The 24,479-nt window shown below is 48.1% G+C and overlaps 1 protein-coding gene across 2 annotated transcripts in view; it reads left to right on the top strand.

Annotated features, from left to right (window-relative positions):
- Positions 1-24,479, top strand: part of Gtf3c1 (general transcription factor IIIC subunit 1) — a 69,080-nt gene that overhangs the window by 23,222 nt on the left and 21,379 nt on the right. The window contains exons 7-23 of one of the 2 annotated variants that reach the window (XM_038321542.2): positions 4,316-4,477; positions 6,855-6,970; positions 8,151-8,346; positions 9,128-9,342; positions 12,265-12,401; positions 13,613-13,766; positions 16,208-16,311; positions 17,079-17,263; positions 17,421-17,690; positions 17,838-17,983; positions 18,858-18,955; positions 19,310-19,406; positions 19,511-19,688; positions 22,907-23,045; positions 23,431-23,566; positions 23,877-23,955; positions 24,092-24,280. In XM_038321542.2, the coding sequence (XP_038177470.1) occupies positions 4,316-4,477; positions 6,855-6,970; positions 8,151-8,346; positions 9,128-9,342; positions 12,265-12,401; positions 13,613-13,766; positions 16,208-16,311; positions 17,079-17,263; positions 17,421-17,690; positions 17,838-17,983; positions 18,858-18,955; positions 19,310-19,406; positions 19,511-19,688; positions 22,907-23,045; positions 23,431-23,566; positions 23,877-23,955; positions 24,092-24,280 (2,601 nt within the window). Of the gene's footprint in view, positions 1-4,315; positions 4,478-6,854; positions 6,971-8,150; positions 8,458-9,127; positions 9,343-12,264; positions 12,402-13,612; positions 13,767-16,207; positions 16,312-17,078; positions 17,264-17,420; positions 17,691-17,837; positions 17,984-18,857; positions 18,956-19,309; positions 19,407-19,510; positions 19,689-22,906; positions 23,046-23,430; positions 23,567-23,876; positions 23,956-24,091; positions 24,281-24,479 lie in introns of both variants that reach the window. The other variant, XM_038321532.2, reaches the window with a different exon arrangement.

The following is a 24,479-nucleotide window of genomic DNA, read 5'->3' as shown; positions in this document are numbered from 1 at the left end:
ACATCCAGTTCTGACGGATTGGGGTTGAGTCCTCCTGATCTCTTCTTGTCTTTGTGACTCTTAAGAAATAAACAGTTACACAGACACTAACTTCAATATGCATCCCCACTCCTGGGTTTCTGTACTTGAAGTGGAAAATCTGAAAGTTGAGCTGAGAAAGCATTCTGTTTGCAAAAACTTGGAACAAGTTTAACAGAATCTGTACAGATCAGTTACTGTGAGCTAGCGTTACAGGACTCCTCAGTCCCTGTCTGGTGGAGGCTTGTGGGAGCTGAGGGTCTGGTTCTGAAATCCGTAAGGGAAAGGAATAAAGTAGAACTCACACTTCTACTTTCAAACCCTGCTGCACAGCACCAGAAATCAGACGGTGACAGACACGACACAGAGGACAGTCAGTCAGGTGGGTCAGCAGCCCACAAGAAGCCCCTGTGGCGGGTCAGCTGGTTGTCAGTAAGACAAATGAGAAAGAGTGGTCCCCAAGGTGGCGTTGCCATGTGAGCACCTGTAGGAAAGTCCAGTGGGAAAATCTGGAAGCAAGCTGTAATGTTTAGGGGTCAGCTCGAAGAGAGGAGTGGAGGTGGTTAAGGATCTTCTAAAGTTGGCTGTGACTTGCACCCACTGAAGGTGTAGATTGTACAATATGTGAATTAAATCTCATTCAAGCTGTTAAATTTGAAATAAGTAAAAACTAAACCAAGAAACATAACAGGGTACAGCGAAGTAAATTATGACCATTAAGAAGGGGGATATTAACAAAATTATAGTAGTATTAAAGTATACAACCTAGGAGAGAAACGAGCCATATAAAGAAATACAAAAATTTAACAAAATAAATGTACAGGCCTAAAAGAGTGTCGAAGCCAAGAAGAATGGAAAAGAATAAAAACCAGGAAAACAGTAAAAGACAAGCATAAAATGCTGGGGTTCTTCCAGGTTTTAAAGGCTAGAACTTTAGTGGTATGTTTTGAAGATGATGAAAACAGCTAAAATAAGCAGTTTTATTTACATAAAAGTGATTAAAGGACACCTGCTATAAGAATTAAAAGTAATTGGTGTTAGTAATTAATGTACATAAAAGAAGCAGGAACATCTTAATATGGCAGAAACTGTTAAAGGGAAACTCGAGTGAAGGCTGACCTTTACCAGAGTGTAAACACAGAGTTTTGAGTCACTTGTGCTGGGGCAAGGGCATGTTGGAGCAGCCCTTGTCCCTTCTGAGGTGGCCGCTGTCTAGCACTTAACAGGAATGTGCAGGCATGTCCCCACCCTTCAGCAGTGACAGCGGCAGGCAGCACATTCTGGACCAATGGCTGACAGTGTGTGGAAGGAGAGGTTTCTCTTTGTTCCTTCCTAGAGTATAGTCTGCTGATTGCTTGGGGTGGAGATTGAGCTGGACACTTCTTGGTCGCATAGCTGCCTATATCAGATGGCCAGCCTGGTTGCAGGGGAGATAGCTGAGTCATGTTAGCTTTCTGGTGCAGTTTTGGTCAGCACTGCAGCTCCAGCAACCTTTTCCAACATTTCTCTATATTTTAGGACTGAGGAGGCCTAACTGTGCCGGGTGCCAACTCAGACCAAGTATTTGGGGAGGTGACATTTGCACTGCTATTTGATAACTCTGAAATTGTAGCCTAAAAACAATGAGAGCTGCTAAACCTTTGTCAAGCTCCCATGTGTATTGTTATAGTACTCTTGTTTCCTTGTGCAGTAAGGAAAACCTGTCTTTGCACTTGTCCTAGACTTTAAAAAGAGGAAACCAGGCCAGACAGTACCACGATTGTCTGATTGGGGGGGTCAGCCTTGCAGGGGTGGGAACATCAGATAATGTGCCAGCACTGTTCTGAGCTACTTTTGCTCTAGTATTCCTGACCTCTTTATTATTTTTCCTTTGTTGCGGTGCCAAGAAATTAGGAAGCATAGCTTACTGCTCAGATCATCAGGAGGGTAGTGCTAGTGTGGGGATTTGAGCAAAGAACATGTGGCAGAGTCTGCAGTGGCTAGTTCCTCAGGCCTTTATGCTACACTGTCGAGAGACTGAGTAGGACCACGAGGAAAGGGAAGTGTGGGGGCCTGGGCTTGGGTCTGGGCTGAGGAGAGGCCCCAGGGCCCTAGCACCTGTAGATCCTACTCCCTACAGACCTCCCATCAAGCCACTGGCCACTGGCCACATTTACCACAGCCCCAAACATCTTGCTTACAGAATAAACACAGCATTACTTGCGTGGCCTGTAGGCATTCCTTCTACAGCCTGCCTTGCTGTTCAGTGCCATCGTCATTGCTTCTTCTTTACCCTCTCTCTGCCTAGAGTGCCTGTCCTCCATGGCCAGATCAGACTACCCAGTTCACCCTTCATTGTCCCATGCAGTGGACAGCCATCTGCTCTACCCTGCCCCCAGCTCATTTCTAAGTGCCCCCAAGTGCTCAGTCCATTCCAGATGCATTTAGAATTTGCTCTGCTTGATGGATGAGAAGCTCGAGGCTCAAAGAGGAAAGGGACTTCCCTGTGGTGGGCAGAACCAGGCTGTCAACCTGGGCTGTGTCACAGCAAGCCCGGTATCTGCCAGCTGCCTTGCCCAGACTCATTGTGTCTCTTTTTATAGTGGAGGAAACCTGTCTTGTTTGTGTCTGTTCTGGACACAGTACAGAATAAATGTTTGTGGAACATTTGTTAAGGAATTAAGGTCCTCACAGTCTAGCAGCTTAGTGTGATGTTTGGCCCTTAGCAACTGTGTCCTTCCAGGGCAGTTGTAAGGAGAGAAACAGTAATGAGTGTCTCCTGAGCAGGCACCATCTCTGAGATCTATTAGAAAGACTTTTCCTCCCTTTGAGGAAAAGCTTTGCTACTAAAGCCCAGAATGGCCCTGGACTTGAGATTGTCTTCCCACAGTCTCCCATGCTCTGGCACTTAGGCATGCTTTACCACTTGGAACAGAAAATCTGAGGCTGAACTCAAATCATCAGGCTTGCATATATGCACCTTTATCCACCGAGCCATCTGATTCCCCGATGCTATTCTTGTCTGTGTCACAGCCGAGGAAACTGAGGCACAGAAAGAACATACCACTTAGTCAAAGAGGAAGAGTGGCAGAGGTGGCTTACACCAATCGGGTTCTCACCACCCACCACCCTCATTCCCTTTGGCTTCTGGACTCTGGGCAGGCTTCTTTGTGGTCACTAAGGCTGTCACCTCTTCCAGTTGTCCTAGGGCTTAGTGATAAATTTCCCAGAATTCATTCACCAGGGTGAGTGTCACACTCTGAACTCACATGGTATTTGCCCTGTTCCCCTTAACCCTCTCCTTTTACTTGAAGAAATCTGACAGAGTTACTTGCTTCTGTAGTTGACAAGCCACTGGGAGCTTGGGCTGGCGATCCAACCCTTCCTTGCTTCAGTTCAGTTCCCTTATCTGTGAAATGACTCCTGGGGTCAGTGGTATCAGTGAGTTGGCACGTGTCTGTACCAGGCATCTTCATAGTTTCCCTCTGTTGTCTTTTCTGTTGGACGTGAGTGTGGGTTTTTCTCCTGATATGCTAGATTGCAATTAGCTAACTGAGTGTAGATGGAAATTGCTCTCAGAGCCCAGAGCATGGTTTTGTTGCAGCTGGGCCCCACCTTGTCTGTATTTATCACTAAAGCTAATATCTTAAAGGGTGCTAGCTCAGACCTGTTAGTCCTGTTTGCCTTGGCTTCTTTTTGAGTTATTTTTGTAAACAGTTTCCACCTCTAGAGTCCCAGAAGGGCCTCTTACTGCTTTAAAGGGAAACTGTTCTTCATTCCTTCTGCAGACCCCAAGTGTGGGTCTGGAACTCTGTTCAAGGACAGGCCATGTCCTCTAGCTACTCTGGCAAGCCGGCAGGGCTCCTCCCTACTGCTCTTACACATACGTTTCTTCCTGATCTAAAGTCACAAGACACGATAGTCTTGTTCCTAAGAGTTGCAGGTATTTTTGGTTTTTCTTCCTAAATTTATATTCATTTTATTTATATTAATTTATATAATTTTATCAATGTATGAGTGGGAATGTGCCACAGTGTGTGGATGCCCTGGAGGCTAGAAGATCATTGGATCCCCTGCAGCTGGAAATAGATCCAGCCAGTTACAAGCACTGAAACCGGGTCCTCTGTTACAGCAAGTGCTCTTAACCACCAATCCATCTCTCCAGCCCCAAGATGTATAGTTTTAGACTTTGCAAACATCCCACGTAGGGAAGGAGCTGGCTGTGATACCAGTTCAGCTGAGACCTTTCAGGATGTCCTGCACTGCTCTCCCACGAGGCCCCATGCCTGCTATCTGCTCATGTGTGCCCTGTTCCTAGGGACTGACGTCATGGTTCGGTGCCTTAAGCTTCTGAAGGAGTTCAAGCGGAAGATGGAGGACGACCATGATGACGACGACGATGAGGAGGTCATCTCTAAGGGTGTGCCTCCTGTGGACATCGTGTTTGAGCGGGACATGCTCACGCAGACCTACGAGCTCAGTGAGTCTTTTTTATCCACACTTGCCATTGAGTGAGCACTGGAGTGGGAAATGTGCTCCCCAGGTGGGAAATGGGCTCCAGTGCATAAAGCCTAGGAAGTTTCTCTCCAAGCTTTAACTTTGGGTGAGGTTCAGGGTGGAGCCTTGCTGCTATCTTAATACATGGCTTTAACTAGGTCTTTGAGCCTTGCTTCCCCTGTCTGTGAAATGGGGTATGTTAGAACAGCAGAGTTCTCTAGAGTTGTAATGTGTCTATGAGGGGATTTATTAGGGTTTTTTTTTTTTAACATTTATTTATTTATTTATTTATTTATTTATTATACAGTATTCTGTCTGTGTGTATGCCTGAAGGCCAGAAGAGGGCACCAGACCTCATTACAGATGGTTGTGAGCCACCATGTGGTTGCTGGGAATTGAACTCAGGACCTTTGGAAGAGCAGGCAGTGCTCTTAACCACTGAGCCATCTCTCCAGCCCCTATTAGGGTTTTTTTTCACATGACATGGACATTGAGGCCTCCCACAAGTGTAAGACCCAGGGAAACTAGTAGAGAACCTATAGGTTTCATGATCCAGAACAAGAGAAGAAGCTGCTCCTGACCCAGGTAGGAAGTGGAGAAAGAAAATGTGAGGTGTCATTCCCTCGCCCCCCCCCCCCTTTTTTGGTTCTCACTGGGTTCCCAGTTGATGATGTGATGCCATGCATATTTGGGCATATCTTCCCCACGTCACCCTTTAACTGTTCTTAGGCCGCTTTCCTCCAGATATAAATATCCTCATGAACCCGTTCCAAGAATGGTAACTGACCATTGCACCAACTTACAGTTAACCATCACATTGGGATAGAACCTGTGTGAGCACATTCTCAGGATAAAAGGCAGAGGCATAGATTACTTACAATCGTGCCCCCCACAGGAACACTCAAGAAGCTTAGCTAGCTGTTTGTCTTAGTCTGTTTTCTAATGCTATAACAAAGCACCCAAGAGCAGGCAATTTTTAAAGACAAGACTTACAGCTATGAGACTGGTGAGTTCAGATTAGGCGCTGTATCTGCTGTTTTCTGATGGGGGCCTGTGCTCCTGCGTGAAGGAAGAAAAGCAGACACATGAAGTGGGCACCACATGTTTCTGGAACAGCCCAGTGGAGAACACGATCTTACTGCAAAGTCAAGGCCTCTACCCTAGTGCTACTATAGGGAAGAAGTGAGCTTAGCAGTTCTGCGGAGGTGACAGAACTCAGCCTCTGTGCTGTTCTGTTATGGGGGCTCTGGAGCCACGATTGCCTTCTGAGTTGGTTCCATCTTAGATCCTACCAGCAAGTCATGCTGGCTAATACCTCAGACTTATGAAGGCTGGTTGATTGACAGTTCTCGTGGTGGCTCAGATTGCTTCCTCATAACACAGTCTAGAAACAGCTAACTATAGACCTCTTGTCCCTACATATGGCCTATTGTGTAGAGGGGACATCTTTGCCACCTCTCTCATTCTAATGGTCGTCTTTGTGTTTGACTGATGTAGAAAGCCTGCATCCTGATGATTTTTGCCTGGCAGCCTCAAGTGTGTGGATGCATTGAAAAAAAAAAAAAGGCCAGTGTTTTCTGAACAAAGAGCTTTGCCATCATCTGCCTACAGTTCATGTAGCAGCTTCCAACCAGGTTCCTCCCTGGAGTGTTCAATACCATTTAGAAAGGGCCTGTGAAAGGCAGGTATGCTGATATTGAGTACTGTAGGTGTGGGCTTCGAAGCAGGAAGTGCAGACTACACAGTGCCAAAACCAGGCAGCAACGTCTCCTCTGCTGTGGAGCTGCTGCCATCATTTCCTCCCCAACTTCCTGCTGGCCTGGCTGGGAGAAAAGGAGCAACAGGAACATAGGAAATGCACTGTCAGAGAAAGTTGTCAGGAGCTGGACATGGATGGACATGTGCCTGGGAGCCAAGGCAGGATGATCACATGTTCAAGGCTAGCCAAAATAAAAAAAAATTACCTTAAAGTTCTTTTGATGCTTTTTGAAAGGGTAAATTTCATTTATCTAAGTATGTTCATTTATAAGGGAAGGCTAATTTCCTGCTGCTGCTTCTTAAAAGTGATGGAGGTGAGTTAGAGACCTTTATAGGTCCTCCTCGATTTGAATAGAGCCACTGCTCACTTTCCCTTCAGTGTTAGCATGGGGAGCCAGAGAGCAGACACCCAAAAGGAGCTGCCGGTGTTCTTGGGGTCAGGTAGTACTCTTCAGCCTGGCAGCGGGGCACTCCTTGGGAGAGAGGAGGAAGTGCTTTCTGTGTCTGGCAGTTCACCTCTGTGCTTAGCAAGGGAGCAGGGAAGTAGCTGTGAACAGCTACCCCTGTGCAGTGGTGGGGTTCAAGTGTGGTATTATTCACAGTTGAGCGCAGAGGCACGAAAGGAATTTCCCAAGCTGAGATCCGAGTTGCTATGAACGTGGGAAAGCTGGAAGCGAGAATGCTGTGTCGGCTCCTTCAGAGGTTCAAGGTTGTCAAGGTAATACCCTGTCATCCCTACGGTGCCTCATCTCGTGTGCCAGTAGAATTATACATCAGAGAAGCAGAGGCCTTACTGTGACCATGAGGCAGAACCTGTATGAGGCTATTGGGCCTGCCCCTCACTGAGCGCCTGTCTGGTCCAGGCGCTGGAGAGTGACGGTATTAGCAGCTATCTTGCAGCCCCTTCCTGGGTGAGGACGGTCAGCTGGAGCTGGCTGGTGTCTAAGAGCTGCCTGTCCTCCCACTGGTGTGACTTGCTGGCTCCTCAGAACATCAAAGCAGCTAACTGTAGGCTTAGTATTCAAAGCTGCTGTTGGTTGGCTTCCTGTAATGGCAGTGAAGCAGCTAAGGCAGTTAATTACAAAGAGAAGGGTTATTTGGTATGTTCTGGATAGTCTAGTCCAAAATCAAGTAGTTCTCATTGCCTTGAGAACCTGTAATGAGACAGCAAGCACCTCATGACAGGAACACGTTGGTAGAATAAACTGTCACATCCTGAGCCCAAAGGAAGACAGAAAATGGTCAGGGTGGGTGGGAGGTAGAAAGGAGGCATACTCCTTTGGGAGCACTCCCCTGTGACCAGGGACCTCCTATTAGAGTCCCACCTCCTAAAGGTTCTGCCTCTTCCCAGTAGTACCACCCTGTGAACTGAACTTTGACTCACAGGTTTTAAAGGATACTTATCCAGACCCTCTGGTGGGCTACTGTGGGCATTTTTTCATAAAGCAGGGCTTTATTAGTTAAGGTAAGTATAACTGGGACCTTGGCACTATCCGTGGCACATGAAGGGTACATAGAAAGTCTGTACTTTCTCTCACTATAGGCAGTGGGACAAGCTCCTTTCCTATTTTAGAAGGCAAGATGATCATGGATTGGTGATGAACCAAACTACAGGTCTCCAAGGTTGTGGGTGTCTGCAGTGTGTAGAACCCTGGGTTCTTCATAATCATCACAAGCCAAATCCTAACTGGGTGTATGAGCCAGGTCCAGTGTCAGGCACAGAAGTGCATGGAAGACCAAGTCAAGGCCTTATCAACTGAGGGCTCCTAGCTTCAGAGAGCAAACACTGTCCGGATAATGCAGGCTCTGACAGGAAGGCACTATGAGTCTGGGACCACCTGCATACCTGTCGGCATTAACACCCCCCACCAATGTTCTAACCCGTGTGATTACCCTAGGGATTCATGGAAGATGAAGGCCGGCAGCGGACCACCAAGTACATTTCCTGCGTGTTTGCAGAGGAGAGTGATCTGAGCCGGCAGTATGCACGTGAAAAGGCCCGAGGAGAGCTACTGACCACTGTGAGCCTAGCCTCGGTGCAAGATGAGTCCCTCATGCCTGAGGGTGAAGAGGCCTTCCTCTCTGACTCAGAAAGTGAGGAGGAGAGCAGCTGTAGTGGCAAGCGTAAGGGCCGAGGGTCCCGGGGGCGTTCAAGAGCTGCAGGGGTTGCTGGCTCTCAGCCTCATCACTCCACTCCAGCCAAGGGTAAGGACTGCTTGAAGCATACGGGGGCGGCAGGGCCAAGCACTCTGGCACTGCTGGGCATCACCAAGAAACAGTTGTTCAGCCCAGCCAGCCTGGAGATCCCCTAGGTCCTACCCTCATTGGGGCCTAGAAGTGTCCTTTTCGCACCGTTGTCACAGGTGTGGAGAGGGTCGTGTGAGTGTGCCCTGCCCTGGTTACTTGTAAGGTAGTCTCCTTGAGTGACCCCTTCTTTACAGCATGGTTTTACTGTTAAAGAGAGAGTTCCGTGAGCTTCATTCCTTCCCCCAGTCCTTTCAAGAACCACTTAGGGTTTAGTTTCTAGAACACTACTGTGGAGGCAGGGGTGTTCAGATGTCCTCCCAATTGAGCTGTTATAACCCAGTGTATTTTGTTTTCTTGTTTGAGACTGAACTTCACTGTGTAACCCACTTAGAACTCACCCTTCCCACCTCAGCCTCCTGAGTGCTGGGATTTCAGGTGTGCATGACCTTGGATGACTTGAAATCCTGCTTTAAAACAGTTGATAGACTTGTGAATTTCATGTTCAGCTTCGCACGCCAAGGCTGCAGAGTGAGCCTGAAGAGGCCCCGGGCTAGCCTGCTCTGACTGCTAAGCAGAGAAGCCCTTTTCTTTGTTTTCCCCTGACCAGCTGTGCCCGTTCTCATTGTAGGTGGGTGGAAAGTCCTAAACCTGCACCCACTGAAGAAGCCAAAGGCTGCCTCCCTGGGCACTGGTGAGGAAAGAGCCCGCCGAAGCTCGCGTGCTAGGGATGGCCTGAACACCAGCAGTTCCTCTGAGCTCAATACATCCTTCGACCCTAACAACATGGAGAATCACAGTGGCGACATTGCTGTGATTGAGGAGGTCCGGCTCGATAATCCCAAGGTCAGTAACGACCATAGGGCTTATGGCAGATAGACACCAGTCTTCTTGGTTCTGGACCTAAATCCCAGGGATAGGAGCAGGTGGTAACAGTAAGAAGGTCACCTGCCAGGCACAGGCTGTGGGCCATGACAGGGAGTAACACAGTGTCATTTGCTGCCTCTGCCCCATGCTAGGCCCACTCCCAAAACTCCCATAACTTTTGATAAGGTGGTCTTTTCCCTTAAGTTCAGAGGGAAAATTTGGTTAATTTAGATCGCCAGTATTGCCTCTTAGAAGATAGTTGGTAGTGAGTACCTGGGCCTTTTTGATTATCACACTTAATAAGAGATAAATCGAGGACCTTGAATGGGTGGAGGGCAGAATGCTTTGTTGTCGTAATTGTTATTTTGAAGCAGGACCTCACTGTTTCCCAGCTGTTCTCCAACTCCTAAACTTAAACAATACTCTTGCCTCGGCCTCCTGAGTACTGCAGACAGGTGCCACTGTGTTTAGTTACACCGCGTTTAAATTTTTCTTTATATTTTGGAGCTAGAGATGGAGCCCAGGTCTTTTTGCATGCTAGACAAGTGCAGTGCCACTAAGCCATGCCCTTAGCTTCAAGAATGATGTCAGACAGTCTTAAAGCAATAATTCATGTGACTTAGAATGGCCACAACCAAAGTTGAGAGCTTGCTTTCAATGCTAGGCCAGTATCACTTGGTATAAAATAGAAAGAAAAAAGGAAAATTGTACCTTCTGGCTAGATGTCACCTGTCCAAGTACCACTGATACCACAGGGGCAAACCCTAAGTGTATTGCCAGCCAGGCAGTAGAGGTACATGCCTTTAATGCCAGAACTTGAAAAGATGAGACAGGTGAATCTCTTGAGTTCAAGGCCAATCTGGTATATAATTTGAGTCCCAGGACAGCCAGAGCTGTTATACAAAGAAACTCCGTCTCCATAAACTAAAACAAACAAACAAAAAATAGTCACAGAAATCCCTGCTTATTACATGATAGCTTTCACCTTGCCATGTCCCTTGTCACCTGAAGATGCCTCCGATTCTGCCACTGCTTTGGAAACAGAGTAGAGGATCTGGTTCCTGGTGTGGACCAGACCTGTGGCCAGGTGGATCTTGCTGCTGTTTGATTCCGGTTTCACAGCCCCAGAGGGGACATGTGAAGTCTAGTCTGTGAGGATGAAAGGCAGTGCCATGGGGTGGATACTGGCCTGCTGCAGGAGTGAAGCACGGGCACTGTTCCAGCTTCCATTCTGTGCTGGAAGAGCAGCCTGGGCATTGGTCACGCCCTGTTCGGAATAGTCAGGCACTCGGTGATTGTAGTCTAGACTCTTTCCACACTTTACTGTTTCTCAGTGCCTCCTGAGGCCTTCTTTAGGTCCTCTACTCCTGGAAGAACAGGTCTTCCTCCCAGGGCGTAGTTGCTGGGCTCTCTCCTAGCACCACTCCTTCTGATAAAACCACTTCGTTTTATAGCCACGGCGCTCTGGTTTGGCAGAGCACAGCTCTGCTTCTTCTCCAGCCTCTAGTTACTTGGGGTGGTTTCCTCCAAAATGTTGCTCTGATCATGATGGACTGTTCTAAAATCCTCGAAACTTCCTTCCCTAGTGTGAGAGAACCCTGTCTGACCTGGAGCACCTATGGTGGGCAAGGGAGCAGGCTAGGCCCAGCCATTCTTATATTGTCATCCCAGCACCAACTTGTAGCTTCCTGGGATACATTCCCATTCCTGAAGTACTACACTAAGCCGTAGTCACCCAGGTAAACATGCCCTGTGGCTGCCACATGATATCATCAGGTATTCTCTTTCCATTCAGGGTTCGTATTCTGGCTTTACCACATGATGTAGATAGAGAGACCTTAATGAAAGGAGAGGAGGGGGTGGAGAGAGGGCTCAGTAATTAAGAGTACAGGCCGCTCTTGGCAGAGAACTTGGATTTGAATCCTAGCACTCTGTGGCAGCTTACAACCAACTGTTTGTGACCCCAATCTTGGGATCTAATGTCTTTTTCTGGCCTCCTCTGGTACTGCATACATGCGATACACAGACATGCAGGACTTACAAACACTCAGACAAAAATTAATACAATCTTCTAAAAAATTGAAGTTGTGGGTGAAAAGATGACTCAGCACTTAAAAGTACTTGCTGCTCTTACAGAAGACCTGGGTTCTGTTCTCCGCACCTACACTAGGTGCTGACAACTGCATGTAATTCTAGCTCCAGGGGATTCTACCCCTTCTTTTGGCCTCTTTGGACATCTGTCCCTATATAACAGACACATATATACACATAAATAAACCTGAAAGAGAAAAAAAAATCGGTGAATTGGGCCTTGGTCAGGAATGAGGGGAAAAGCACAGGCTCCTGTCCCCTCCTTCCATCTTTCCCCCAGGAAGCCTAGTCTGAACTCCCAGCCTGCTCTGCCTCAGCCTCCAGAAACTTGCTGGTGTTGGAGTCAGAAGCCTGTCCCAGCGCCTTGCATGTGCACATTCATCCTCTATGACCCTGGGCACTGGGCAGGTCCTGGCCTCTCGAGCCCTGGTTTCCTTCTTGGGGGCATGAAAAGTAATGAAGGTGCTGTTGAGTTTTCCATGGCCTGACAGCAGCCTCGGCAAGGGTGCTGGGCTCTTCCCTCCCACTGGGGAGAAGCCAGGTAGACATGGAACTACTGTCTGCTTTTGGAGGTGCTGCAGTAGGTGATGCCCAACTCCTGCTCTGAAACTAGCTGATCCCAAAGTCACCTAGGATCATCAGCTGGCAGGTACCTCTGAGAAGGTGGTGGGGTCTTGTACAGGGAGCTGGCCAGGTGGATTCTGCTTGAATAACAGGACCTGACTTTTGAAAGGGGAGTGTGTCCCTCAGGTGTGGTGTCTATCTGGTCCTACCCTTTCTGACCCCTGGTCTTGGGTTTTCGTTATGTAGGAGAGTGGTGGCTCCCAGAAAGGCGGGCGGCATGGCCCAGGCCAGGACAAGCCTCACAAAACATACCGACTGCTGAAACGCAGGAATCTGATCATAGAAGCTGTCACCAACCTCCGCCTGATTGAGAGCCTATTCACGTAAGTGTGCCAGTGTCTCTGTCACTGCCCTCTTTACCAGCCAGAGAAGGGACTGAAAGGCCTCGGAGCTGCTGCTTCACTGTGTGCATTTTATGGTGTCCCATTGTGGTCAATAGGGTGTAGATTTTGTTCCTGCTGTTGGGGAAGGTAGACCTTGAGAATTAAAATACTAGACTCCACGGAGCCTGCACTGACTTCTCTCCATACCTAAGTGAGTTACTTTTGTGTGACCATGACAGGTACCTGAGAATAACTTGAAGGAAGATTTATTTTGGCTCAGGGGTTCTCTGGTCTCTTGGCTCCATGTGTGTGGTGGCAGGAATTTGTAGCCAAGAGCTTCTTCACCTCCTGACAGCCAAGAAGCAGAAAGAGGGCAAGCTCTATCTCCAGTGACCTACTTCCAGCCAGGCCTCATCTTACAAAGTTTCCAGAACCTCCCGGTATCACCACCTTCTAGGTCCAAGTCTTTGAACCCATGAGTTGTAGGTGGCATGTCTCATTCAAACCCTAACACTGGGGAATCGCTACAAGGGAAGGGAAACTGAGAAACCTGCAGGTAGTGGCGTAGCAAGAGGCACAGGCGGGGCTGTGTGCTAAGGAAAGAAGGGCTGGTCTTTGCAGCTCCAGAAGCCACCACTCTGGGGGGTCAGCATTTTCAGGGTCACAGATGTGGGGTCTTTTTACTCTGTCTCTGGCTGACTGGGGACAGGGACCTCATAAGCTAGATCTTCACCTTGATCCCTTCTGTGCCCTGAGAAGTTTATCTGGGCGTCCTGATGTCTATATTGGCTTTGCTCTACTGTGATTAGTATCTAGAAATGTCACAGTGAGTCAGAAGATTGAGAGAGGTCGGTAGAAGAGTGGAAAAGAGCTTCAGACCACATGAACAGTGGGAGACTAGAGCTTTGCCTAGCTAGTGTTCAGTAAGCATGCAGCCTTGGCAAAGACAGTTTTCATTCTAGTACTGTTTCCCTTCCCTTGTTTCTTTTCATGGTCAGATCATGTGATCTCTGGTGCTGTGGAGCTGCTGTGGGTAGTGACCTGACTTCAGCTAGTTTGTTTACTCTAAAAAGATGGAATTTCATGTTCTAAGAGGCTCCCCTATGTAGCATGTGAAGAGCTCCCAGTTTTCCTGGTTCCCAACAGACCTGTTGTGACTTCTCTGTGTCTCTGCATGTTGAAATAGGAATGTGACCTTCTCTGATATACAGGATTCAGAAGATGATCATGGACCAGGAGAAGCAAGAGGGTGTCTCCACCAAGTGCTGTAAGAAATCCATTATCCGCTTGGTGCGGAACCTGTCTGAGGAGGGTCTCTTGAGATTGTATCGGACAACGGTCATTCAAGATGGCATCAAGAAGAAGGTAATCTCTTGGGCTTCTCCTGATGCCCACAGAGCCAACCTCATGCTATGGAAAACTTTCTGACCTAGTATCCCTTGTCATTGTTGTGTCTTGATTGATCCTTTGCTGTAGTGATTGGGACATCAAATTCTGCCTCTTAATGTGGAGGGCAGGGATCCTGCCAACGTCCCATGGCAGCTGGGAGCAGCCACCTAAGCCTTAGAGCAGTGAATTGGCCAGCCTGGAGGAAGAGGAGGGAAGCAGGCCTGGTGCAGTTAAGTAGGACAGTGTTAGGAATGCATGAACCTTCTCCACAGAGACAGTGGAAGGGTGGTGGCCAGTCTGTGGGATGTGTCTTTTTCTGTGGTACTGTGATGGGAGCTGTTCCCATAGCAACTATAGCTCAGCAACTCTGCACACATTTTACAGCATCAATTTTTCAGGGTCAGAGTAATTGGGATGGCACAGCTGGACATTAGGGCTGAAAGCCGTGAGGCTGTCTTCACAGCCCCTTAATTCCTGACTGGATTTTCCATCTCAGCTGTAAGGGAGCCCTGCTTTGATACTTTGTTTCTCTCATACATAGGCAAGGTCATTTCTGCTTTTACATATTTTTTTTCTTCTAATATACAAAGTAATACCAAAAAAAAAAAAAAAAAAAAAACTTAAGAAATAGTTTGCTGTTGCATGGAGACAGAACTCATGGGCTTTTTTATCTGCTGAAGTCACTTCAAAATAAAGCCATCAGGTCCCCTTGACCTAGCTCCTTCCTCCACAGCTGCCCGCTATGAATCCACTTAAGTGGCAGTCAGTCATGTGCCAATCCGTCTCACTGAAGGTCATATTAAGGCCCCATCAGCAGGGACACCCATGACTTCAGCAGGTTTTTCAGAAGCTACTCTGTTGGACTGCCTTGATGTCACTGTTGTCACTGTTGAGGACAACAAGTCCTCCCCTAGTTTGGGCCTGAGAAGACATCTGGCCTCAGGATTGACTTCTCCAGTGCTAATCTAGAAGGCTAGTAATGATAAAGCCTGGGGGAGGGGATGAGGATGTCAGGTCGATGTTTAGGGTCACATAACCACAGAAATGAAACCTCCAGCTGCATGGCAGTGCATGGAGAGCTGTATGCTTTTGAACTGGGTTTGAAGTTTACCACTGAGACTTGATTCCTGATAGGAGTTGGCACAGGCTGCCAGTAGCTGTCTTCCCAGTGATTGCCTGGAGCCCATTTCCCTATACCTGCATCTTGCCCTAACCCTGAGGCTGTTAAAGAATTTGCTGCTGCTCTGGGACAGTGGGCAATGGGAGCTGCCATTTCTAAGTACTTTTCATTTCTCTGAAAAGCTGCCTAATTGGCTGTCGTTTGCAAAGAAGTCAGCAGTATAGGATGCAGTGTAGAGGTAGTGTAGTGAGCTGTGGGCTGCATTCCCGCCGCCCTGCTTTCGGCCTCCTGACTAGCTTATGCCCCAAAATAACAACACACAAATTGTATTTTTTTAAACACTGCCTGGCCCATTATTTTCAGCCTCTTACTCTTGACTAACCCATATCTAATAATCTGTGTAGCACCACAAAGTGGTGCCTTACCAGGTAGATTCTAGCGTATGTCCATCTTGGGCTGGAGCTTCATCGCGTCTGGCTTCTCTCTGAGGAGAGGCACGGTGGTCTGTCTAACTTAGGAGAGGCGTAGCATCTGACTGAGCCATCTACCTCACTTCCTTCTTCCTGTTCTGTCTACTCCGCCCACCTAAGGGCTGGCCAATCAAATGGGCCAGGCAGTTTCTTTATTAGCCAATGGGAATCCTCCATCAAGGTAGGCATGAGATTTCTTTTTTACCAGCAAGAATGGTGAGCTGGGACCGTGGGGGTGGGGCTGCTGCCCTTCACTCTGCGATGACAGCATAGAAAGCGACTCCTGGGCACCCAGTCCGTCATGCTTCATCACTCATGACCTGTCTTGTCCCCTGCCTGTGCCACTTCTGCCAGTGCTAAAGTTAGTGTCCTGACTCCTACACTCCCAGATTTTATCCGAGAAATAGCAACCACTGTCACCATTCTGCCTGGGGAAGTAACGACAAAGCATCCCTCCATCCTCTGCCATGTTCAGAGGCACACTGCCAGGGTCCTGGCAACACACAGCCAGAGAGACTGCTCTTATGCCCCACTTGCTTTTCCAGGTTGTCAGGGATCTCAGTAGAGCAGGTGTGGGAGCTGCCCCACCATCAGAAGAGCTGGTGAGATGTGGCAACCTGGCCAGGGAAAGTGCAGGACCAATGGCTTAGGATCCAAGACTTGGTGCCATGGTCCACAAAGGAGTTCTGATTCTTGCAGCTGAAACAGTAAACTGTCTGCCATGTATTCCTCCTCTCTCTGAATTGTGGGTGTGTTGGAAATCTTGCTGTGGAACCGTAGTTCAAACCTGCCCTGCCCTCTGGGACACTCCAACCTCTCCCCCACAGGTGGATCTGGTCGTGCACCCATCCATGGACCAGAATGACCCTCTTGTAAGAAGTGCTATTGAGCAGGTTCGCTTCCGGATCTCCAACTCCAGCACAGCAAACAGGCAAGTGGAAGAACTCACAGTTACACTGCCCAGGTCTGTGTTCTAGCCTGCAACCAGTGGAGCAGCTTCTGAAGGCTTTTTGTGCACCTGCATGAGATTCTGAGTTTGTTGTCTAGCAGCTGTGACTTGTGCCCATCTACTCTACATGGTGATCCAATTCTGAACTTCTAGTATTCTTTATTCTAACTTACATTCTTTTTCCTTTTCTTTGGATGGAGATGGGACCAGGGCCTTGCATATGCCAGGCCAAAACTTTCCCTCTGAGCCACACCACCTGCCCTAATGCTTATCCATCTGGTAAATGTAGCCAGTTAGAGCACTTCTTATTGATGCTTCTCTGTAGGGAGCTCAGTCTCATCGTGGCATAAATCACTGTACTTGTTTTCCCAATGTCTCACTCATCTTAGCCTAAGAGGCTGAATACTTACAATGAGGGAGCAAGTTTTAAGGTGGCTAGGTTACTGGTGGACAGAGGGCCACCCTGGAGGTTGAACCTCAGTGATTGGTCTCAGTATCTGAACCATTTGCCATTAGTTTTCTATGTTCCTGGTTGCAGGTGTCTGAGACCTAACACACTGGACTTATTTCCCTTCTTGGTGGCAAGTAGCCTCTGAAGGTTCCTCCACATTGTTGCTTCATGTTTTAGACACTGTTTACTTGTGTCATCTGCCTGGGCCCATGATCAGTTGAGTCTGAAACCCCAGGCCTGGCAGATAAGCCTTGCCTTTGTTTCCAATGTATTTCTGCACCCTGCATTTGGCCTGCAGGGTTAAAGTTCCACAGACTCCAGCACCCCAAGAGGAGGCAGAAGAGGAAAGCCAAGAGCCAGAGGTCCCAAGTGGATCAGGAAACTCTGACCCGAACACATCCTTAAAGTCAGAAAGCGGACGGGTGAAAAAGACGGAGGAGAAAATGGGCATAACCCCACTCAAAAATTATAAACCTGTCATAGGTAAAGAGCAGCTTCATAGTCACTTTTGCCACCTTTGTTCTGCACAGTGGTAGATAAATCACCTCCCTGGCACCTAGACCCTGCGTAGCTGTGGAATGAACTGGACCCGACACAGTCTGGGGTTGCTCTAGCACTGCCCACACCTTTCTCCCTACAGTTCCTGGACTCGGGCGCTCCATAGGGTTCCTTCCCAAGATGCCCCGCCTTCGGGTGATGCATCTATTCTTGTGGTACTTGGTCTACGGTCATCCTGCTGGCCACACTGGGGAGCAGCCTACTTACCACAGTGAGAGGAAAACAGGGAAGCAGGAGTCCAGCAGGTCAGGGGCCCAGACCTCCTCTGGAAATGACTGGGACACCTCTGAAACCAGAGACAACACGGAAAGCAGCTCCTGGGAGGCAGAAATGGAACTCTCCACAGAGATAGGTAAGAGCCACTGGCCTACATCTGGGTGTGGGCATGTAAGGGGAACAGAAGTAAGTGCAAACCACAGACCTGTAATGGGGGAAGGCAGGGAGAGACAGTTTTTCCTAAGCATACCATCTGCTTGGAGTGACTCTTAGCTTTTCCTAGTGTACGTGGATGAAATCTCGTGGATGCGCTACGTCCCTCCCATCCCGATCCACAGGGACTTCGGCTTTGGCTGGGCTCTTGTCAGTGACATTCTTCTCTGCCTGCCCCTCTCCATCTTTGTCCAAATTGTTCAAGTGAGCTACAAGGTACCTGTGGGCCAGGTCATATGTGGGGTCGCGGGGCTAGAAGCCTATATTCACATGATGGAGGGAAAGGTACTTGGGGCTTTCCCAGGTGATGGACGACTGGGTAGTGGGTGGGCAGCAAGATGGCCAGTCAAGGGAAGACATTTCAGGTGTTTGTTATTCCCCAAAGATTAGATTAGATTAGATTAGATTAGATTAGATTAGATTAGATTAGAACTGATAAGAGAACCGGCTGGGTGGGTGGGTAGTATGTACTTCAGGTGTCCACCATTTACGAGGTAAGAAGATAAATAGATATGCTGCAACGGTAAAACACTTTTTAGAAGTTTGGTAAATGTCAAAACAGGAGCAAATAGAAATTACCCAAAACCTTATCACTCAGAGTCCTTCACTGTTCATTTTGTTGGTGTATTTTCTTCTAGTCTTCCTGTGAGTGTGTACGTGCATGTGTGTGTCCTTAACTGAATTGCAATTACACTCGTATGTCCTCTCCATTGACACAATTTAGCAGTATATTTTCTACCTGGGGACATTGAAGTTCCAATTCTTGCGTTGGCAGATGAAATGTTGTTGGACACTTTTAGTGGGTGTGTGAGTGGATACTTCCAGAAACTTCTCCTCAGGCAAAATCACTGACCTTAGGGGATTAGCAGTCATCCTTCCCTGGTGTGAGTGTGCTCCATTTGCCTCCAGGAAGGGCTTTAGCAGCTGTGTGCCTTCTTACAGGCCTGGCGTGTGTTGTTGCCCTCTGCTGTGTGCTGCGTGTGCTGGGAGGGTAGATACAGAAACTCAAAGCAGACCTGGGGAGGTCATAGTGTTAAGTGCTTTCTCGTGAGCCCTGTGGCTGAGCTGAACCTGCAGGTGATCTCTGCAGGTGGACAACCTGGAGGATTTTCTAAATGACCCTCTGAAGAAGCACACACTGATCCGCTTCCTCCCCAGGCACATCCGGCAGCAGCTCCTGTATAAGAGGTGAGAGTAAATCCCAGAAGGTAGGCTCCCAAGTGCTTGCTCAGACCTGGGAAAAGTGAAAGGTGTTGCCTGCTAGGCTGCACAGCCTCAAGGTTCTTAGTAGTTTAGTCACCAAAGACATGAGCTGGTATATTTATTACTTGATTTAATAGGTAAAATTTGCTGCTAAAGAATTAGAGCTACTAGAGTGTTTTGGTTTGTTTCCTTGTATCTACTTTCCAAATCAAGCCCCAAGATGACTGTGGGCCTCAGTGCTCTAGGGGACTAGGTAAGAAAGAGGAACAGCTCATCCCCTTTCCTGGCCTCAGAGCTCTGTGGACTGTGTGGTGGGGGACCAGCTGCCCTCTGTTCTAGGCGGTACGTTTTTTCGGTGGTGGAGAACCTGCAGCGACTGTGCTACATGGGGCTGCTACAGTTTGGACCCACAGAGAAGTTCCAGGATAAAGACCAGGTAGTGCTGTCAGCCCAGTGAGGTGGGCCTGAATGTCAACCCAACCCCCAAGCATCATGGTGCTGATGCTGTGTGCCTCCTCTCCTGATGGGCGTCTTCTGCAGGTCTTCGTTTTCCTGAAGAAGAATGCAGTCATTGTGGACACCACCATCTGTGATCCACATTACAACCTGGCCCACAGCAGCCGGCCTTTTGAGAGGCGTCTCTACGTCTTGGACTCCATGCAGGATGTGGAAAGCTATTGGTTTGATCTGCAGTGTATCTGCCTCAACACCCCACTAGGTACCCTGGCTTGCTAGGCCCCTGCATCTTTTCCCTTTGGTGTAGTCAAGGATACAGAGCCAGAAGAGAGTCTAGGGGTCATGGAGTTCATTGTCATTTAAACCACTCCCTTAAGCTGGAGTGTCCCTGGGGCTCCAGCCCCATCCAAGCATAGGATCTGTACAAGCCAGTATTTATCCAGCATCATCCAGGTCATCTCTTCTGTTTTCATGGCGCTTGTGTTCTAGGGAGGGAGGAGTTCAAGAGAGACCCAGAGTGTGTTAAGGTGTAGACTGCAGATCATGGTAACGGGACCGAGGTTCACCTAAGGAGACCACTGCTGAGCTGAGCACTATAGCCTGAGGCCACTGGGACTGGAGAAGACACAAGGCAAGGAAGTGGCCTGAGCCAAGGCCTTGAGTGTGTTAGGGAGGCGATGGAGGAGCATGGCAGCTGAGAGTGGAAGGAGGGTTGGGAGCAGACTTGTGGGCTCTGTAGGAAGTGCAGGATCATTTGAAAAGCAGAAAGAAACTATGGACTAGTGTGTAGGTTGACTGTGCTGGGCTCAGCAATCTTATCCCTGAATGTCTGTCTTCTATGATGGTCATTGCTGTTTAAGTGTCCTTTCTCAGAAAGCCTGTTTAGCATTTTGTCCCCATCCTGTTTCCCCCCATGATGTCCTTAGCACATCTCCAGAGTATTGCAAAGTGCCATTCTGGAGCGGATATCCTGTCAGTGTACATGGGCAAGAACAGCTCCTACTGCAAAGCCCCACAGACACCATCAGAACTCTGTCTCCACATGAGGGAAACTCTAGAGAGGGTTTACACCTAGAGAGGGACTGTAGCTGGTGGAGTTACTGAATGCCCACACTGTAGTGTGTTGTTGCTCTCGGGAGCTTTAAGGAGTCCAGACAGATCTTACTGCAGTATGTTTCAGTGATGCTTTGGGATTCACAAGTGAAGGAAGCTCTTACCACTAGATTTTTAATGCGCTCTAATTCCCCTGTAGTTTATACCTATATAAAATTTTATGAACCAGTATGTAATTTGCATCAGTTTCTCAGGCCTGACAGTTTGCATTTTTTTTTTTTTTTTTTTGTCTCTCTTAGATGAGCAGAGATGTCACAGGCTTATTGCAGTCATTAATCAGACATCCATTGTCTCAACAAACATTTGGGGAGATTCTGCCCCTAGTAACGTAGAGAAGCACTATGTCATAGGACGCTGTCACACTGTGAAGTAGGGTGTCTCAAATGCCAGCATGCACACAGGTCACCTGAACACCACATTAGAGTGCTGTTTCCTGGGCCCAGGGAGGGCATTTGTTTTTAAGTTTTATTTATTTTTTAGTATATTTTTATTTTTTGAGATTATAGTTACATCATTTTCCCCTTCTTTCTTCAAACCTCTATCATGTACCCCCACCTCTTGCTCTCAAATTCGTGGCTACTTTTTATTGAGTTGTTGTTTAATATATGTTTGTGTGTGTGTGCACATGCCATTCATTCCTAAGTATATAAGTACAACCTGCTCGGTTATATGATACTACTTGAATGTATGTTTTTAGGGCTGATCATTTTCTATTGGATAGCCAGTTGGTGCACCCTTCCCTGAGGAAAATGCTTTCTCCTGCTCTCAGCACTCCTTAGTTGCCTGTTGTTCTTTGTTTTAAGAGTTGAGGCCTCCTAAGCTTTCCTCCTCCCCTTCCACATTAGTGTGGGTATTGGTGCCATCCTTGTTCAGGTCTTTTATAGGCAGTCATGCTGGTGAGGCTTCATCTTGCAACAAACTCCCTGTTCTCCTGCCTCTTAGTCTTTTCATTTCCTCTTCCACAGTGATCCCTGAGCCTCGGTGCAGGAGTTGTGCTGTAGATGTGTTAGTTGGAACTGATTGGGGTTGCCTGTAGCTTGTTATAATGGTCTTTGTTTGTTTTAAAAGAGATCTCTCCTTGATGAGAGGTGAGAACTGTATTTCTATGTGAGTGTATACAGATAATTCTTCAGAGTGTAGTCAGGATTATATCAGTAAGGAGAGGTTGTAGGTTCTCCTTCAAGATTTATGTCTTCTAGCCCTGGGTGGTTGGCTAGGTTTCTAGTACCAAGAATATTTCCCCCTTTCTGAGTAGGCCTTACGTCCAACTAGAGAGCTGTTGGTTACTGCCAAGTATGTTTGCCAGTACTGCCCCCTTAGAGTTATCGTGCCATGCTAGTCATTGATGGGTTTGTAGTATCGTAGCTGAAAGCTTGTATGTTGCCTCTTGGTACCATGAAAGCTGGTCCTCAGGCTTTCAGGTCAGATCTAGCCATGCACATGTACCCAAAGTACATGGTGTCTTCAGCAATAGGGACTTATCTTCCACCTCTGAGAGGTTACCAAGGGCAATATCAATAGCCTATAATGTTTTAGAAGTTTTTTTGGACAATACTGGTCAACAACTCAAAGCTTCCCATACCTGGTGTTGGGATTTTTGTTAGTCTATAGCTCTTGAAAGAAGCATTATCAGCCCAGAAGGGATTATTGCATTTAAACTATATGTAAATGTACAGACTTGCATGTATTATATGTGTTCTTAGATAATTCCTTATAACTTTTTCAGACAACTTTTATTACACCCTCCTTCTGTATTTATCCCCCTCCCCTGCCCTAAATAAAACCCCCTGTTTTTACCATTTCCTCTCTTGTACCCTGCTTGTTCTGTTGCCCACCTCCATGATGGCCCCTTTTTTTAACTTTCAGAGATGGCATTTTTAACAAAAATGACGACAAGAGTGGGCCAAGTACAGTCTCCCTGAGCCTCAATGCTTTGCCTTTTAAACCGAAACTGTCAGCATACATGTGCAGGGTCTCAAAGTGAAGCTGAGCAAAGTACCTTAGATATCATTCTAGCCAAGAAAAGCTGCCTGAGCTTCCTTTGCTGCGCTCACTGGCCATGCTGTCAAGCCAGTGCCTGTATGACAGTCAGGAAGGAGGCTCCCCTGGTTGTCATTTGCCTCCCATCCTTAACAGACTGTGCCAGTAGAGATCCCATCAGAGACCTGCTGTGGCTTTCACCTTCTTTACCTGCTCTCTCCCCCACCTCTCTCTGCATGCCATTGTGAGAAGGGCTTCACCTGAGACCATGGCTCCCTCTCCTTAGGGTAGGGACACCTCACAGACCAAACGTCCATTCTTCACACTCCCTCTGGCTGTCAGCACCTGGCAGGAAATATGTCACTGAGCCCTGCTTTGGTTGTCCAGGTGTGGTGCGTTGCCCCTGTGCACAGAAGATCTGCCCTGACCAGGGCAGTGACCCAGAAAGCAGCTTACGGAAGGAGCAGGAAAGCGCCATGGATAAGCACAACCTGGAGCGCAAGTGTGCCATGCTGGAGTACACCACGTGCGTACCACCCCCTGATGCCTGATCCCGCTGTGACCTCCACCTTGTGACCCTGGCCTTGGCTAACAACTTAGGCTGGAAGCCAGAGGCAGAAGTTTGGTTGCCATGGCCAATATCTGGCCCTAGACATGTTTCTGAACATAACTTCTTCTGAAATCCCATCCATGTCAAAATTTAGAAGCTGCCAATTTCACATGAAAATCAAACTTTTTGATTTCTGAAAATTTAACAACTTCCCAACCTAGCACTCCAAGCTCTTTCTTTCTACCTGCTCATTACTGTCCTGGAAAAATGAACACTGTCACACAATCACACATGGTTCTCCCACTCCATGTGGCGGCTCTTGACTTACCAGGAAGGGCTTTTTCTATTTGCCTTGTCTCAGGGGGAGCCGAGAAGTTGTGGATGAAGGCTTAGTCCCTGGAGATGGGCTGGGAGCTGCTGGGCTGGACTCTAGCTTCTATGCACACCTGAAGCGCAACTGGGTCTGGACCAGCTACATTATCAACAAAGCCAGAAAGGTAGGCTCCTGGGACACACCATCCCAACACCTGGAGCCATCGTCACTATCTCCTCAACTCTGGCCCTCTGCCACTCAGGACTTCTGAGAGCTTGTGAAGCCAGTGTTAAGAGGCGACACATGCCTAGCCTAGAGTTTGCTTTCCCATTGGTTTCTGGCTTACTTTGTCTTATGCATGAGTGCTCATTTTTAGAGATGCACAGAAAGTCTGGTGGCATGTTGCCTTCAGGGGTAGGGCTCGTGCAGGAACTGAATGGATTGGAGATCCATGGAAGTTCTCAGCTCACCCCAGTGCTGTGCTTACCTTTCAGAACAACACCCCCGAGAATGGGCTCACAGGAAGACTCCAGACGTTCCTGTCTAAGCGCCCAATGCCACTTGGGTCCGGAGGTGTGTATGCCGAGCTTCCACACTAGAACGTCCCAACTATGAGGCTAGTTCAGACCAGCACCACCATGGATTCTGCTGGCTTGTGCGGCCTCCACAGGGGCTTTTCTAAGCAGTTGTATCCTCTAATTATTTCTAGGCAGTGGCCGTTTGCCGCTCTGGTCAGAGGGGAGAGCTGATGCCGAGCTCTGTGCTGACAAGGAGGAGCAGTTTGAAGTGGACCGAGAACCTACCGCTGGCAGGAACCGAAAAGTGCGTGGTGGGAAGAACCAGAAGCGGAAGCGGCTGAAGAAGGAGCCTATCAGAAAGATCAAGCGAAGAAGAAGAGGTACCTGGGGGTGTTCATGACCTGAGTCTTATCATACATAGTATGTCCCGCACATTGCAGTATTATTCCCACAGAGTCTGGGTTCATCCTGTCTGCAGTCCTGACTTGCTGTGTCTCTAGCCCATCTAAGAATGAACCCATTTCTCCAGTTTTCTCTGGCTGTATGCTTTGCCAGCCTTTCTCTTTAGCAGCTTTCTGT

The sequence above is a fragment of the Arvicola amphibius genome, chromosome 1 (assembly GCF_903992535.2).
Source record: "Arvicola amphibius chromosome 1, mArvAmp1.2, whole genome shotgun sequence".
NCBI classification, from domain to species: domain Eukaryota; kingdom Metazoa; phylum Chordata; class Mammalia; order Rodentia; family Cricetidae; genus Arvicola; species Arvicola amphibius.
This window is presented reverse-complemented; position numbering and strand designations above follow the sequence as displayed.